This window comes from Anabrus simplex, chromosome 1, assembly GCF_040414725.1.
Source record: "Anabrus simplex isolate iqAnaSimp1 chromosome 1, ASM4041472v1, whole genome shotgun sequence".
Lineage (NCBI taxonomy): Eukaryota > Metazoa > Arthropoda > Insecta > Orthoptera > Tettigoniidae > Anabrus > Anabrus simplex.
In genome coordinates, this window is record NC_090265.1 from 453240355 (window position 1) to 453252671 (window position 12317).

The window sequence follows — 12317 nt, forward strand, 5'->3', positions numbered from 1 at the left end:
TCAGGTGTTGAGTATTGGCAGTGGCAGAGGCCAGGGCAGTAACAACACAGCAGGCTACTCCAATGGCTCAAAACACTTGAGGCTTGACATTCACGAAACCTACTATCGAAAAGGAGTAACCTAAGTCTAGTGGTAGCCGGCGTCTTGATCGCAGCATACGCCACTGGAATGGAAGGAAGCTTTTTACCTCTGTAAACCCACTTATCAGTACAGATTGATCTCATGACATGCCAAATACCAGAAGTGCACCACACTAGTATGCTGATGCTGGTTGGCCTTCACTCACAATGGTGAGATAAGAGAGGATCCAAATGAAAGAGGGAAATTCCTATGACAGATCCTTGGTCAATGTCAAAATTCCGAGGTCAAATGCAGAGTTGTACTCTAAATTTGTAAATCTCACACTTGTTATGAGAAAGCATTATCTCATGTTATACCGTCATCTATTATCTCTCAAATGCCTAACACTAGAATACACACAGAATTCTTGAACTTCTCGTGATTTGGATATGTTCCATGATCTGGCCAGACCCTCTGAGACACTGGTTCAAGAAACAAGTAAGTTCAGGACCTGGGTACATGAGTAAAAGGATAGTGGAAATCCAGGAAGGCTGACAAGTGTTAATTGTGGGTACCAAATAACAATAAGAACACTAATGATAATATTGCAAAGTGTGTAGCTCTTTGAAAAAGACATTGGTCTCTTACATTAAGCATTCTTAAGCATAATATTTACCTTCCTTGATACAAGGTTTCTATTTTCCAATGGTTGTTCCTCCTTTTTCCTAATTCCTCTAACAACAAAACAACTGATATTAATTCTTACAAAACTGTTCTGTACATGAGTTAGTACAACTATGACCTCTTTAGAATTTTCAGACATAACATGAAGAGAGACTGATAACAATGGCAATATCTATGGCACTGTTCTTTAGAAAATTCAATGTTTGTGTATTGATGAAATCCACTTTTGTCTCAGCAATGTGAGGGAGATAGAAGTTAGAATAATTGGAAAACAGTGGTGGTGATGGGAGTGGCGATTACTGTACGACTGTGCAACCAGCCTCTAATTGGAAAACAGAAAATGCAATGTATTGTTCTGCATCATATACAGTAGTCATGCTGTTATGACTACCCTTTACATTTGAGGTCAGCAGAGAGCAGCTAATGAAGTACATCTAGTTTTGTAAGTTGGCAGTCGCCCCCTACTTTGTGGAGAAAAAATACATTTTTATTGCATTTTAGCCACCTGACCTTTTTTTAAGTTTTGACAGACTGAATGACCTAAGAGTTACTAAAAATCGCCTGAAAGTAGAAATTATTAAAAAAAAAGCAATTTGTACAATCCCTACTGTTTTTCAGATAATTCCTTTCTTTAATTATTAAGAAAAATATTTAGCAAAAATGTTGTTTGTTGTGGCTAACCGATTCATACAGCGCAGCAGCGTGTAGTATGTGCTGTGAGGAAGGGTAGCAGGGGTATACTTTTACGAAGGTCATGGACACTGAGGTATGATTCACCCGCTTGCAGTCTCACTCAGTAAATGTGTTTGTTACTTTGTTACTGTCTAGTCAAGTATTAAATGACATTTTAATTGTATAATCATGCCGAATTTCTATTTCACTGTAATACATGTGCAAATGTGTAATTGTCCCAAAGAAAATTTTCACTGCCTTTGTTCTCCCATCTAGCAAAACAGCATAGGAAGAAATAGTAAGTTTAAAGGAACATTGTATGGAAATTTAGTTTGAATTTAATTCCATGGGAGTCATGACTGTCAGAACCTGGACATCAGTGAACTTGGAATTGCATTATGTTCTTATAAAACTTGCTGTACATGGCTATCAACAATTTCTTTGCTCATACAAATATTTGGATAAACCTCTGGATTCATGCATATGTGGTCATGGTAAACTTTGTGAATGATGATATATCAAGTTATGCAATAAAAGAACAAAATCAGTTAATGAGTACACAAATGATAAGTACTTTTCTTAAAATGTTTGTGTTTGCACATTTTCACACATTGCAGCAATTAATTAAAAATGGATAGGGTAACATAAAATCTTTGAGGCTAATATGTGTTAAGATGTCATTAGTGATAAGAGATAAAATACTATCCCAGCATTTATGGAGACTGAGTGTGAAAGACTACATATCTATCATGGAGCAAACAAGTTAAACTTTGAGTTGGAATGAATAAGTTTTAAGGCATCAGAGTACTTCTTATCACCAGAGACATTAAAAAATACTCTGCAATTTTTCAATTACTAATATTTATTATGATGTTGTGTATGAACAGAATATACAATATTATAACATCATTCCATACGAGAAAAATTAGGGCATTAAGACAAAAATGTCCATAAAAGAAAAAAGTTACTCTTCACTTCTTTACCCACAGAATGACTTCTTACATCAGGAATTTTCAATGAAGAAATAAAATTATGAAACTACGAATCTGCAGCGTATGTCTGTAACAATCCAAGTGAACAGCGATGGGACCCACTGACTAGAAGTCATATTACAAAGCAACACAGTATTATTACAATTATTTGCAATATTGCAATATCAGTTCACAATTCATGTTCACAATTAAAAAAAAAAACATTAGTATTAAATTAAGAATTTTCATTTTTGTCAACACTTCCATCACCAAACATTGGCATAGCACCTATAAATATTTTTTCAAGTTTTGATTAATTTTTGGTTACATAACAATTACTTCTTCAATACAAATAAATGCATACATGAGGACCTAAATAAAATTCTATAAGAAATAAACTAAAACTGATCTAACAGTAACAGAAAGCAAACATGTATATAATATATATAAAGAACTATTCACAACACAACAATACATATTCACTTCTCTAGGATATTTGTTGATAACTACATCAGCTTCCTCCTCTGCACCTATTTTCAGAAATTTATAGACATTTCATCTTCATAATAATTTAGAAAGAGAAGTGTTACTTATTCTTTGGAGATAAATATACAGTTCATTGATCTTTTTACTTATTTACATGTACATAGTAATTCTTCCCCCAACTGCTCTCCATCATTTCATCCTCTGCCCTGCATGAGTAACTTCAGAAGCAAGTTTGGGACGGATATGGAATTCGTCGTAAGTACAACAATACTTTTTCATTTTTGTTATTTCAATCATGACCTTGAAAAAATAATAGAACTGTATATATATCTTAGTTTTTCATTACGATTTTTAAGGCCACATCTCCCCCCTCCCCCCCCCCCCCCCCCCGTTTCTTGCAAATATATAACTATAATTATCACATATAACATTTCAAAGTGATTTCCGTGTGAGATGTTCTTACGTGTCACCTTACATGTGTGTATGTGTGTGTTTATGTTGTACTTCATTTTTTTTCAGATTTTCTATAATATTTTTAATAACCTAAAATATGCAAGCATGGTGCTGAGAAGATCATGTTAGTGCAGTGCCAGGCTCCTCTTTTCCCTGGTGTTTTTTGTTAGTAAGGATGGTTATTCAATTACAAAAGAAAGCAATATACTGTAATAAAATATGACTATGTTCAAGGAAATATTTTTATAGTAGTTGAAAAATAATTCTAGAATTTTTATTGATAAAAAAGAGAAAAAGTACTCTATCATATTTGGTCAGCTGTGTACGTTAGTATTAATGCACTTAGAACAGCCTCAAATAGAATGAGGGACCACTCTGTTTGGAATGGAACTAGCCTGAAGATCTTTAAGGCAACTGGAGAAACAAAATGATATATATATATTCCAGTTTTACTAACAAGTATTTTGTTAAAAAGTGTTTCATAAAAATATTATATCTGTTTATTTGATTTGCAAAATTAAATGAAAAGTTTTGAGGTCTCTTTCATTAATATTTAAAAGACATATCTATTATCTTCTTACACAATTAATTTTCTAGTTCTCAATATTCTACAGTTTTGTACAAAAAGCACTTCTTTGAGTATTAGTAAAGTTCCTCTGATTCTATTCATAGATAGAGAAACTAAAATAAGTGTGTTTCACTGTCTATCTATAATAGAGAACATTTCTTCTTATTCTTTCTTAAAAGTATACTCTAAAAATGAGCTAATTAATGCATTTGCTTTCTTACAGACAATGTGAAAAGCAAATTATTGTGTGTGTGTATGTATTCCTTACTTTCTTATGAATAATTTAATTACAAAGCTAGTTCTATACAATTAAAAAGTAAGCTTTATACCAAGTCTCCTACCCTCTCATTAGAAATATAGAAAAAAATAACAAAGATATGGCATTCTTCAAATTCTAGGATAGTTACGTTTAACTCTGTGGCAGAGTTATATCATCACAATGATGATACGTGTTTTGTTATGTCAGCGTGTATTATCTCAAAATAATGAGATTAGTCATTAGTGAATTATTTATCTGGGCTGTTCCATAAACCCAATAGATATGGATATTTCTATAATTCCACACAAAAGCAGATGATATGATTTAAGCGAATAAGATGTTGAATTACATGAAAATGAGAATTTCCGTGTATTATGAATATGTAGGAAGAAGCATTTTCTATATATGAATTCATCAAATGATAGTGCTCTGTGTGTGGTCTCCAAGTGATGGTCTGCTTCACATCAGCTTCTGCTTAGCACATTCGGGACAGATGATGTCGTCAGCATCGGTGATGAAGCCCCTTCCTACCAGTGAAGTCTTGCAGCTGGCACAAATGAAACAGTCATTATGCCAATGACGGTCCTCGAAGGAGATGAAGCGTGTGCCACCAATTCCTGTCATAGAGAATGGTCACTATTAATGCTCTGATCTGAAATTGCTGATACTCTTAACACTTATTTTTAACAGAATATAATCAACAAGAACAGCAACCTTATTTATCAATCGCAGGTGAGGAAAGACTGATGTAGACAATAACATTAATAACACAAAAAGAAAATATACCTGTAATTGGCTTGGAGCATGAAGTGCACCTCTTGGCAAACAGCTCACCAAAGCAATCGGCACAGTAAGGCTTCTCGTCTCGGGACGTGAAGCGCTGTCCAGCTAGCGAGGTGTTACAGTTAGTGCATGTGAAGCACTCGCGGTGCCATGGCTCATTCTTGTAAGTCACTCCACCGCTTGTAATAATCTGTAAAGAAATTACAAATCACTTAACTTCACAGAATATTCTTTAGCATTTATAAATCTTGAATATAATGACTAGTCTACAAGTTTCTAATATCCATCCAATCCATCCCTTTCTATCACGCACGCACGTGCGTGCGTATTCCTTTTACAAATGTGCAATATTAGCATCTACTGTATAAAGAATGTTAAGTTTACTTATGCTGTACACAATATTTTTGATCACCGCTTCTGATATAACCTACACAGATTGTTATCAAGAAGTACTAAACATTATAAAAGTGTATCATCATTTCATCCTCATCACGAAGAGCAGGTCGCCTACGGGTGTCAAATCAAAAGACCTGCACCTGGCGAGCCGAACCCGTCCTGGGATCTCCCGGCACTAAAAGCCATACGCCATTTCGTTGGTAAGATACAGTCAATATTTAAATAATTATTCATTTTTTACTGGACTAACATATTATGATTGTACTTGTTCTTTAAATTTCATCTACATGTCACAGCTTGCCCACCAATTACGTTACTTCAGCATGGACGACTAAGCATTCACCCTTATATTCAAGGACGTAATCAAATTCTGGTATTATCAAATGGTATTTGTAACTAAAAATGAACTGGCGAATGGCTTTTGGTGTCCGAAGACATGTTCGGCTCGCCAGGTGCAGGTCTTTTGATTTGACACCCGTAGGCGACATGCGCGTCGTGATGAGGATGAAATGATGAAGACGACACACACCCACTCCCCCTGCCAGTGAAATTAACCAATGATGGTTAAAATTCCCGACCCTGCCGGGAATCGAATCCGAGACCCCTGTGACCAAAGGTCAGCATGCTAACCATTTAGCCGGGCGTATTTAGAAGTCCTCAAACACAATTGAGACCTCCGAATACATTTACCGGCAGATAAATGCACTCTTTTTCAATGCAAAAATCTGGCACTCTAGCATCCCTTAAATACCGATTATACAGTAGTCGAAGAGGTTTTATACACACATTATTATTATTATTATTATTATTATTATTATTATTATTATTATTATTGCTACACAATGAAATTAAACCGCTGGGTTCCATGGTTCAAATCCCGGTCACTCCATGTGAGATTTGTGCTAGACAAAGCGGAAGCGGGACAGGTTTTTCTCCGGGTACTCCGGTTTTCCCTGTCATATTTCATTCCAGCAACACTCTTCAGTACCATTTCATTTCATCTGTCATTCATTAATCATCGCCCCAGAGGAGTGCGACAGGCTTCGGCAGCCGTCACAATTCCTATCCTCGTTGCTAGATGGGGGCTACATTCATTCCATTCCTGACCCGGTCGAATGAATGGAAACAGGCTGTGGATTTTCAATGAAATGAAAATGACACTGGAATTTCCAACCATAGATTTTATGGTAAGTCTGTATCTTTTATCTAAAATAAAGAACACTCCTTGAACTTTACTGAACTCAATGGACACAGTGATAGCTTCTCAGCTACCGTATGCGACAAAATAAATGACACACTGAAATATTATTTAATTGCTTTGGTGTCGTACAGTAGTGAAATGTGTGTTCAAAATGTGTACCATCAAGTGCTACACATTGTTCATAACGCTTCTGAAGATTATTGAACATTTTTATGAACAAAGGTTGCTGTGAAGATACAGAAAATGACGATTGCTTCTGGAGTACCGGTAATATTTGTCACCTGTCTTGAAAAACTGGTTCTCGTAGCATGTTCCATATGTAGGTATCAATCAATCAATACTGATCTGCATTTAGGGCAATCGCCCAGATGGCAGACTCCCTATCTGTTGTTTTCCTAGCCTTTTCCTAAATGATTTCAAAGAAATTGGAAATTTATTGAACATCTCCCTTGGTAAGTTATTCCAATCCGTAACTCCCCTTCCTATAAATGAATATTTGCCCCAGTTTGTCCTCTTGAATTCCAACTTTATCTTCATATTGTGATCTTTCCTACTTTTATAAACGCCACTCAAACTTATTCGTCTACTAATGTCATTCCACGCCATCTCTCTGCTGACAGCTCGGAAAATACCACTTAGTCGAGCAGCTCTTCTTCTTTCTCCCAATTCTTCCCAGCCCAAACTTTGCAACATTTTTGTAACGCTACTCTTTTGTCGGAAATCACCCAGAACAAACCGAGCTGCTTTTCTTTGGATTTTTTCCAGTTCTTGAATCAGGTAACCCTGGTGAGGGTCCCATACGCTGGAACCATACTCTAGTTGGGGTCTTACCAGAGACTTATATGCCCTCTCCTTTGCATCCTTACTACAACCCCTAAACACCCTCATAACCATGTGCAGAGATCTGTACCCTTTATTAACAATCCCATTTATGTGATTACCCCAATGAAGATCTTTCCTTATATTAATACCTAGATACTTACAATGATCCCCAAAAGGAACTTTCGCCCCATCAACGCAGTAGTTAAAACTGAGAGGACTTTTCCTATTTGTGAAACTCACAACCTGACTTTTAACCCCGTTTATCAACATGTGGAGGCCAGTGGCGGTTCGTGCATGAAGGGCTTTTGGGCGCCACCCCGCTTCCTTTTCAAAAATATTTAACGTTATTGCACTCTGTAATTGATTACATAAAGAGATAATACACGTGTACTGTGTAGAGGTGGGAAGAATGAGGAATGTGGCTGCAAGCACGAACTTCCTGTTCAGCCCAGACAGATCGGCTCTTATCTTTTCGTATCTGCTACACGAAAACATTGACTCACACTTTGCAGTGTTCAGCGTCTCGCGTGATCTAATCAGATATGTTACACTCGGAAGAATAGGTCTGATTTTTCACTTAGTTGATCCACATATTGCTTTGCCTCAACTGGTATTGCTCGCACATATCAAATCACAGAATTAATAATAACAAAAGTCTGCAATATTACTGGCTAAATCTTTTGCAAGCGTTATTTCAGCATGCTATGAAAATTAGGATCATTGTCTCGAAAACTTCCAGAGACAAGAGTTGCAGATAACGGTTCAAAGTTTATAAATAATAATAATTTTAAATCAACTGAGGTAGGCGCCACTGCTTCGATATGTTTGGATTTCTAGTGAAAGAATTACTCTTAGTAATGATAAAGAATACCCACTTTTTTTTGTTTCTTTTTACAATTTGCTTTACGTCGCACCGACATAGATGGCAACGATGGGATAGGCAAGGCCTGGAAGTGGGAAGGAAGCAGCCGTAGTCTTCATTATGGTACAGCCCCAGCATTTGCCTGATGTGAAAATGGGAAATCACGCAAAACCATCTTCAGGGCTGCCGACAGTGGGGTTCGAACCTACTATCTCCCGGATGCAAGCTCACAGCTGCGCGCCCCTAACCGCACAGCCAACTTGCCCGGTTACCAAATGTATGTTTAAAACATTATTTAGATAGATATTTCGAGTTCCAGTATTTTGATTTACGTTGTTTTTGAATTTCATTGATTTCTCATCATCCTCGGCGTAACACTCGTCCGTTGAGAAATAAGTTGTTTTTAATCACTTTGGTGTCTTATTTATCTACAATAGTAAAGACTCCATAATAATTTTAATAAAAAATCCCTATCGTATATTAGATAGACCTATATGATATTACAGTAGCCTCCGTGGCTCAGGCGGCAGCGCGCCGGCTTCTCACCGTTGGATAACATGGTTCAAATCCTGGTCACTCCATGTGGGATTTGTGCTGGACAAAGTGGAGGCGGGACAGGTTTTTCTCCGGGTACTCCGGTTTTCCCTATCGTATTTCATTCCAGCAACACACTCCATTAACATTTCGTTTCATCTATCAGCCATTTATCATTGTCCCAGAGGAGTTCGGCAGACGGCACATTTTCTATCCTCGCCGCTAGATGGGGCTTCATTCATTCCGTCCCTAACCCGGTCAAATGACTGGAAAAAGGCTGTGGATTTTCATTTAATATGATATTATACTTCTTTCTTTCTTTCTTTCTTTCTTTCTTTCTTTCTTTCTTTCTTTCTTTCTTTCTTTCTATATTTCTTAATCCATTTACCCCCCAGGGTTAGTTTTTCGCTCGGACTCTGTGAGGGACCCTACGTCTACCGCCTCAAGGGCAGTGTCCTGGAGCTTCATACTCTGAGTCGGGGATACAACTGGGGAGGAAGACCAGTACCTCGCCCGGGAGGCCTCACCACTATGCTGAACAGGGGCCTTGTGTGGGGCTGGGAAGATTGGTAGGGATAGACAAGGAAGAAGGAAGGAAGCGGCCGTGGCCTTAAGTTTGGTACCATTCCGGCATTTGTCTGGAGAAGAATTGGGAAACCACGGAAAACCATTTCGACGATGGCTGAAGTGAGAATCGAAACCCTCTCTACTCAGGCTGAGTGGACCCCGTTCCAGCCCTCAAATTTCGTGGCAGAGCCGGGAATTGGACTCGGGCCTTCGAGGGTGGCAGCTAATCACACTAACAACTACACCACAGAGGCGGACATATTATACTTTATGGAAGTAAATATACAGAGTACTTATTTTTAACCGAGCTCGATAGCTGCAGTCGCTTAAGTGCGGCTGGTATCCAGTATTCGGGAGATAGTAGGTTCGAACCCCACTGTCGGCAGCCCTGAAAATGGTTTTCCGTGGTTTCCCATTTTCACACCAGGCACGGCCGCTTCCTTCCCACGCCTAGTCCTTTCCTGTCCCATCGTCGCCATAAGACCTATCTGTGTCGGTGCGACGAAAAGCAACCAGCAAAAAAAACTTATTTTTAATTTATTTCGGTCAGGTTTTTCAATGATATGAAATGAAAAGATATGAAAATGCATCATATAATTATTTTCTCTTTTGTGATTTAACATAAGCAATGAAATCCGTAGACATTGTGGCTATGCCTATATTGAAACTTCTCTTGAGATGTGAATAATAACGTACATACTTCTTCGTTATAGGCTCCATGGCTAAATGGTTAGTGTGCCGGCCTTGGTCACAGGGGTCCCGGGTTCGATTCCCGGCAAGGTCGGGAATTTTAACCATAATTGGTTAATTTCGCTGACACGGGGGCTGGTCGCGCAGGTCGCTTACGAGTGTGAAATCAGAAGACCTGCAACTGGCGAGCTGAACTTTTCCTCGGACACTCCCAGCATTAAAAGCCACACGCCATTTCATTTCAGCGTTCAGTCTGAACATTTGCTAAACACCGCCACAATCCTCGTATTTGTAAATAATATTTTAATTTTTTTGTTTACAATTTGTTTTACGTCGCACCGCCACAGATAGGTCTTATGGCGACGATGTGATAGGAAAGGTCTAGGAGTGGGAAGGAAGCGGGCGTGGCCATAATTAAGGTAAAGCCTGGTGTGAAAATGGGAAACCACAGAAAACCATCTCCAGGCCTGCCGACTGTCGTGCTCGAACCCACTATCTCCCAGATGCAAGTTCGCAGCTGCGGGCCCCAAACAGCACGGCCAACTCATCCGATGTAAATAATAATAATAATAATAATAATAATAATAATAATAATAATAATAATAATAATATGAAGAAGAATAAGAAGAAATGTCCGGAGATTTAATAAAAATCAATGTTTCTAATTTTAATAAAGCATGATTTTTTTTTATTTTCTCCCTGGACGTGGTCACCTTAATCGGGCTAAAACGACTGAAAGGGGTAGGGAACTGTAGCTGGGTTGTATACCTTTCCACTGACTTGAAATCAACCAGTTGTTTTCTGTTATAATATATCCACACCTCAGTTCATCAATGCATGCATTTGTTATAAACAAGCATACGATAATAATGAATCTTACACAAATAAACCCAAGACTAGAAAGTTCTCCACTAACATTTGAACATGTGTATATAAAGATATAAGTGCATGGCAAAACATGGTTCCTGTTGTTAATACATTTCGCTAGTCCATAATTAGAACATAATTTCCAAATGCTGCACATTCACACTCAAAAAGTATCCACTACGGAAAACCTCCCAGCTTCTACATCTAACATGTCAAATAAATTAATTCTGAATTACGCGTAATAATGAATGTCTCGAGGTTGTGATGTCTGTCTTAGTGCAATAACATAGTTCGTAAGTATCACTTTACAATGCATTAAGTTTACGACATGCACGCTTTGGGAATAATAAAGCTTGCACTTTCTATCACTAATCTTCAAATAAATAAATAAATAAATAAATAAATGCAAGTTATTGCAATACGTTAGTATAAAGGTTATCAATATGGAGCTCAGATAAATGTTTTGAGCACTATGCGAAAACATGAGCGATGAAGTTAATTGAATGAACAGTTTGAGACTGAAGAAATAACAAAGTACAGTACTGAGGAAAAAATGAAAATGTAGCTTGCACGGGGACACAGTAATCTTAGGATTTTGAACAGCTATGAAAGAATGAAGAGCAACAGCAATAACAACGGATAAATGGCGAACAACTGAGAAAGGAACACGAACAAGCGCAGACACAGCTGGAATACAACTGACAAGAGCGAAGAGCTGCAAGTAGAAGATAATATAAAGTCGCCTGGGTAGTAGCGGGGTTGCAATGGTAACGATTACGTCACTGAATCTGCTGGCGACAACCCCTTCGCCCCGTGCCTCACCGGGCAAGTGCATTCTTCTGATCTCCGAACAATAGCGAAGTCGAACTTACGTGGTGTGATATTCAGTTATACAATGTTATCTTCATTACTTCGGCTCTAAACATTCTGCTTTTCTCTTGTCAAGAAAATGGCAAAGGCTTTCGGACCGTGGCTGCCTTCCAACAAGCACGATGTTTTCTCTTTAGTCGTCTAGCTCTCGGACTATAGCAGGAGACCCCTCAAAAGGTGCCCAGACTTTGCAAGTGTGCGGGGTGCAGGAGGAGTCTGGATGGACGATGTTGGCTTGTCAGGGGAAGGGAGAGTGCAGGCGGGTGTATGGTCTGCCCGGCAGAGCCCTCAGTAGATCCCAAGAGTTAACAAGTGTGCGGTATGTTGGAGGAGCCTGGAAGGACATGGGCTTGTCAGAGGTAAGAAGAGTGGAGGTGGGTGTAAGCGATGAACGGCAGAGTCTTCAGCAACATCCCAATCACTTTACAATGTACCTAGGCTCTTTCCCCCCACGTCTTAAATTAATTGTTGTTAGAGTTTAATTCCAAAACAATGAATTCCATTATACTGACTATTTAAACAATTCAGTTCTATAAAGAAGCTAAAATATTCAAACTGTAACCATAACGTGA

General features: G+C 38.2%; 1 protein-coding gene across 9 annotated transcripts in view; it reads right to left on the reverse strand.

Moving 5' to 3' along the window:
• Positions 1-2260: 2260 nt before the first annotated feature.
• Lmpt (Limpet) overlaps positions 2261-12317 on the reverse strand; it is a 1284547-nt gene continuing 1274490 nt past the window's right edge. For all 9 annotated transcript variants that reach the window (XM_067135221.2, XM_067135218.2, XM_067135222.2 and 6 more), the window contains 2 exons: positions 4940-5126; positions 2261-4770 (listed from right to left, as the gene is read on the reverse strand). In XM_067135221.2, coding sequence (XP_066991322.1) covers positions 4613-4770; positions 4940-5126 — 345 coding nt within the window. In that variant the 3' untranslated portion in view covers positions 2261-4612. The remainder of the gene's footprint in view (positions 4771-4939; positions 5127-12317) is intronic.